This window comes from Mus pahari, chromosome 3 (assembly GCF_900095145.1).
Source record: "Mus pahari chromosome 3, PAHARI_EIJ_v1.1, whole genome shotgun sequence".
Lineage (NCBI taxonomy): Eukaryota > Metazoa > Chordata > Mammalia > Rodentia > Muridae > Mus > Mus pahari.
The window spans coordinates 14059928-14065952 of record NC_034592.1 but is presented as its reverse complement, the minus strand read 5'-3'; the positions used below and the strand labels follow the sequence as shown (position 1 = coordinate 14065952).

Below are 6025 nucleotides of genomic sequence, written 5' to 3'. Positions count from 1 at the left end.
GAGAGAGAGAGAGAGAGAGAGAGAGAGAGAGAGAGAGAGAGAGATTATAGGCTGAATGGACTTCCTGCTTCAAGCTGCCTTGTGGCCTTTGCCTGTCTACACCACCTCCTGACTGGATAGCTCTAGACCTTCTCTATGCTGCCCAGAGCAGTTTCTGCTGCCCCCTGCTGTCTTTAATGGGCATATGTGTTCTTCTCTGGCTTCAGCCTCATCCTCCCTAAGTACCTACCTGGGCAGCTCCAAGAACAGCTTCTGCTCCCCACCCACCTCCCCAGCAGTCTGCTGAGTGTAATGTTAGTTTTTTGCCTTCTATAACCAAACCCAAGTTGGAGACCCTCTCCATCCCTACCGTTTCCAGATCCAACGTGTTAGGCTTGTCCTGTGGGAAGGCATCCCCTGACTTTGCCTGCTTTCCTGAGCCTTCTGTGGCCTTGCACCAGCTACGTGCTTGTCTGTCTTAACCCTACTCTCCTTCTAGTAGCTAATGATCCTTCAGAACAGAAGGTAGGGGGCTTTCTGAGACTGGATCCTCCCTGTTGACACTTGCCAGCAGCCAGTCCCTCTGCGTTCCATCACAAGCCATGCATGCTGTTGGACTGGCCTTGTAGACTACAGGCCTCCCACGCACTTTGTTCTTGTTCCCACCAGTTCACTCTTGTGTCAGCTTTACACTGCTGCAGAGCACTCACCTTCATTTCTGTTGGGAGACAGTCACATCTTTTATGGCTAACTCTCTAGAGGTCCCTGGTTTAAAGTGTAGGAATGTGTTGCATGCTTTTATGTTTGTGTACCACATTCATGCCAGTGCCCAGAGAGGTCAGAAAAGGGCCTGAGGTCCCCTGGAACTAGAGTCATAGACTGTTTGGGTCTCCATGTTATCGTTGGGAACTGAACTCAGCGTCTCTGCAAGAATAGCCGGGGCTCTCACTGCCGATCGTCATTCCAGTCCTGCTCTCTGGTTTGCACCATCGTAGGGCATGCATCTTGCTAGCAGAAGTGGCTCTCATCCTTTGGGGATTGGCATCTTCTGTGGGGACATCTCACTGCCACACATTGCCCCAGGTCTTTTATGGGAATCACTTTATACTGATGATGGGACTGGATTCTGATAAAAACAGAGAGCTAGGACTCTGTGCCACCAGCGAGGACAGGACCAAGGCAGGCTGCAGGCCCAGGTGGGATGCTCAGATCTACTAGGGACAGGCATGCTCAGTTTCATCCAGCTTGTGAATTAAAGTAGTCCTTAGATTTCCCAGCCTTAAGCAGGGCTGGGTGTGGGATGTGTCTCATGTCAAGCAAGACTGTGGTCTTCCTTCTTTGGTTCATCCTTGGATCCCAGGATCATGGGCACACAGGGTGGCTTGCTTGCCACTGCTCATGAAGGTCTGTTTGCCTGGTGCATGACTGCCAGTGATGTGCATTCAGTGACCTTTCTTTCAATGTGATTTCTGGTGTTTTCTTTTTCAGGAAGACCTATCCGCAGCCAAGCGTGCTAAAACCCACGTGAGTAGATTTAGTCAGTGCATGTGTAGTGCAGGAGTCCTAAGGCACTAAAGGACGATTTGCTTCCCTGGGGGAATAGTTCAGTAGCAACCCTGAAAGCCTGAGTTAGTCTAAGGAAAAAACTAAACTCAGGAGGAACCAAAGACCTGACTGTAATTCTCCTTGACCTTGCTTCACCAACCGTTCTAGAGTCTTAGGGGTGTCTGATTCAGGTCTGGGGCCCAGAGCATCTTCCGTCTCTTCTTTCGCATGGCTTCTGCTCATTTTCATTTCTGTCCTCAGGGGTTTTTAGAGATGTGGAGGGTACAGTTGTAGTAACCCAGTTGCTTTTATGGCTGGGGTTGGGGATAGTCAGTAAGAATTGCTGCTGGTTGGTACAGCCCCATTCTGGGAGGGTGATCAGCCCTAGGGGAAGCTGAGGGTGGGGAATCTGAGAAGGGTTCCTGCAGGCATGTTTGGTCACATATTGCTGGTGGATCTCATGCAGTAGGAAAGATGTTCTTGTCTTGACTCCTTGGCTGGCGCCCATCATCTGGGAGGGGACCTTCAACATCGACATACTGAATGAGCAGTTCCAGCTTCGGAATGCCACGATTGGACTGACTGTGTTTGCCATCAAAAAGTAAGCAGTGGGGACTGGAGAGGTGGCTAGTGGGTAAAACACTTGCTTCAGGGACATGAAGACATGAGTTTCATCCCTAACACCCATGGAAAAGCTGGGAATGGTGGCATGAGCCTGTAATCTCAACACCATGGGTAGAGGGGAGAGACATGTGGATCCAGCCCACTTGTTGAACAGTCTAGCCAAACAGTGAGCTTTAGAGTCAATGAAGGGACCCTGTCTGAAGAACAAATAAAATGAATGACAGAAGATACCCAAAGTCAACTTCTGGCCTTTACATGCACACAGGCAAGTAAACATGAATATATACAATACACGTGCACACCCCCTCACATATGCGCACACAATGGTCGAGTGGAGGTGCAGGCATACCAAGCTTCATGCTTGTATTTGGGATGAATTGGGGGAGGGGCTTGTTCACTCTGCTACCTCCCTGAGCTCTGGTGGGCTCACAGGTGAATGAACCTAGCTCTGCCTTCTCCCAGAGCCTCAGGTGCCATTTGCATCCATCAGCACTCACTTCAGCTTGGCCTCTTCATCCCTAGAGCTGGCAAAAAGGAACAGGATGCCAGCAGAGCTGTGGCCACTGATGTGCCCTCAGATGCAGGACAAGGTGGACATCAAGGAATGGGTGGAACATTTAGCCTCAGCCCTGGGGACAGCAAGAAGTAGTTTACCTGTGAAGCCCTGAGACTCTGGGACAGGCTGACTTTAGGCCACAGGCAAGAAATGTGCCCTGTACTCTGGGAACAGCTGATAGCCAGGTGGCACTCCAGCCTGTGGGAAGCAGGACAGGGCAACATTACAGAGTGGAAGGCTGTGGATGCCGAGAGAAGCCATCTGGGCTGCCTGCACATAAGAAGGGAGTTGAACTTTCCAGCCTGAGGTCCAAGGATAGTTCTGAGGCCTTTGAACCAAGCCGACTTGAGAGATGTCTGGGGCTTGGTTGCAGGGATCTTAGGCACCTTGAGAATGTCTGTAGCTCCTAGGGACAAAGGACTTTACAATAAGAAGACACAAACATTACCTTGTTTGGGTGCTGCTGGGTACATCAGCAAGAACCCTGCCAGGTCTGGGTAGCTGCTTTGTCTGTGGAAAGAAGGCCTCTGAGGGGACTAGCAGGGAACCCCATGGTCACCTTTATGCAGGGAGAAGTGCCACTTGCTTGTTTCTGACATTTAAGTGGGGGCGTTGCACATTTGCCAGGTGATGGGGAGCCCTGTTTCCATGGTGGGGACACATGGCCCTGGGGGTCATCCAGGGAGGGGCAGCCATCTGAATCAGGAAAAATCTTGGGCTGGGAGATGACTTAGAACCTGGGTTCTAAGGCTTTTGCCCTTGGACCTGAGAGTTTGTTTAAGGCGTGCCCTTGTTCTAGGGAGCCTTTTACCCTTTTTCAGTCTGCCCCTTTGAGACCAGTTTTTGTTCTGGGGCAGTTCATGGGGGGTGACTCTTAGGAATATACATGAGTTCCTGTGTACCTTTTCTCAAGGCACCATAAGTCTTCTGAGGGGAAGTCTGGGATATAGAGACCAGTTGCTTTCCTGAGACAGGACCCTGCAGCATGCCACAAAGGAGGGGTGCAGGTACCCGCTAAGGATCCATTCAGTTCCACTAGGGTTTAAAAGTGGGTTTCTATGAGCAGAGGCTCTGCTCAGGGCAATGCTAGTGTATGAAGTGTGGAGTGTACTGGGATGGAGCTGTCATTTTTGGAGGGTGTGTGTGACAGACTCATGGAGAGGTGGCCTGCTACAGAGTTTCCAAGACAACAGATACCTCCTTGGTTCTTGGGCACAGTCACATATCTCAGCTTCTTCATGATGGAGGGCCAGCCCAGTAGCTGCTGGTCTCACACATACTCTGGGGACAGCTGATAGCCAGGTGGCACTCCAGGCTGTGATGAAACTGAAAGGATTTGAGAGACAATTGTCACCCTCTATCCCATCTCAGAGTCCAGCAGGCCCAGTATCACTTGGCTTACTACACTGGAACTCCAGTTGAGGAGTCAGCCCTGCTGCCTGGCTGAAAGCTCCCAGGCTTCTGGCTCAGTGTTCCTTGCTAAGATGGGCTGCTGATGTCGCAGCCTTCTGCAGCAAATGAGGGTAAGGTGAGGTACAGTCTTGTAGCCTGCTTAGGCCAGCAGTCTAACCAGGACAGTGGAGGGATCTATCCTCCAGGTAGCTATGGTTTCTGCAGCTTGGGCCTATGCCCTGGTAAGTCTTGTTCTAGCTGTGTTCAACCTCTCCATACCCCATTGTCCTCCCTCACAGGTATGTGGTGTTCCTTAAGCTGTTCCTGGAGACAGCAGAGCAGCACTTCATGGTGGGACACAAGGTCATCTACTATGTCTTCACTGACCGTCCAGCTGATGTGCCACAGGTGTTCCTGGGTGCAGGACGACAACTGGTGGTGCTAACTGTGCACAGCTATACTCGATGGCAGGATGTGTCCATGCACAGGATGGAGATGATCAGCCACTTCTCAGAGCGGCGCTTTCTGCATGAGGTGGATTACCTGGTGTGTGCAGATGTGGACATGAAGTTCAATGACCATGTGGGTGTGGAGATTCTCTCAGCACTCTTTGGCACCTTGCACCCCGGCTTCTACAGTAGCAGCCGAGAGGCCTTTACCTATGAGCGCCGGCCACAGTCCCAGGCCTACATCCCCTGGGACAAGGGTGACTTTTACTATATGGGAGCCTTCTTCGGGGGGTCAGTGCTAGAAGTGCACCATCTCACCAAGGCCTGCCATGAAGCTATGGTGGAGGACCAGGCCAACGGCATTGAGGCCGTGTGGCATGACGAGAGCTATCTGAACAAATACCTGCTTTACCATAAGCCTACAAAGGTGCTGTCCCCAGAGTACATGTGGGACCAGCAGCTGCTGGGCTGGCCCTCCATCATGAAGAAGCTGAGATATGTGGCTGTGCCCAAGAACCATCAGGCAATCCGGAATCAATAGCTGAATTCCTATTGGAGAGGACAGGCTGTTAGCCAGGTGGCACTCCAGGCTGTGATGAAACAGAAAGGGTTTGAGAGACAATTGTCACTCTCTATCCCACCTCAGAGTCCAGCAGGGCCAGTATCACTTGGGTTACCACACACTTGAGCCCTGGAGTGGCAACCACCTTCAGTTCCACAGTGTGTCCCTAAGCTCCTTGTACTGTGTGACATAGTAGATGGAGCCTTCAGAACATGGAAAAATTCTTGTCATATAGTTAACTGAGGGCATGTGCATCCTCACTCAGGGTTGTCCCTTCCTGTGCTGGGAGGCTGACAGAGGATCAGGCATGAGGTCAGGGATAGTCAGCCTGCAGTCCACAGAGGTGCATAGCTCACTTGGGGCAGATCAGCACCTTGTGCCCATCACCTCTGCTCATTTTTGGTTTATTTGGGAATATCTAGCTATCCATTCTAGGGAATAAATAAGTTTCTAGGTAGTATAGGAAGTGTTTAGTTTCCTTTTCCTTTTTTAATTTTTTATTTTATTTCTTTGAACACAGTGTCATGAATGCTACTCAGACACACCACGGAGGTGCATCCCCTCAAGACTCTATCTTAGAGACGCATACTGATTGAACTTGATGAGTGTTACATCTACTATATTATTTTTATACTCTAGCCCTCATTTATATTTTCCAACATAAAGGGATTTTTACTTTTTTTCTTTTGTAGTGTTGGGATCAGACTCAGTTCCCAGCCTTAAAGTTTACATTTGGGGGAGGGGTTGTGGTGGAGTATTGCTACTTATTTTTTATTGATGCAGTCTCTAGTAGTTCAAGCTGGTTTCAGCCTTACTATGATGGCCTTGCGCTCCTGGAGAGCACCTCTGCCTCTGCCTCTGCCTCTGCCTCTGCCTCTGCCTCTGCCTCTGCCTCTGCCTCTGCCTCTGCCTCTGCCT

At 50.5% G+C, this 6025-nt stretch overlaps 1 protein-coding gene across 1 annotated transcript in view; it reads left to right on the top strand.

Annotated features, from left to right (window-relative positions):
- Abo (ABO, alpha 1-3-N-acetylgalactosaminyltransferase and alpha 1-3-galactosyltransferase) overlaps positions 1 to 5740 on the top strand; it is a 14326-nt gene extending 8586 nt beyond the window's left edge. The window contains exons 5-7 of the mRNA XM_029536545.1: positions 1468 to 1503; positions 1991 to 2125; positions 4396 to 5740. Coding sequence (XP_029392405.1) covers positions 1468 to 1503; positions 1991 to 2125; positions 4396 to 5086 — 862 coding nt within the window. The 3' untranslated portion in view covers positions 5087 to 5740. The remainder of the gene's footprint in view (positions 1 to 1467; positions 1504 to 1990; positions 2126 to 4395) is intronic.
- Positions 5741 to 6025: the final 285 nt, after the last annotated feature.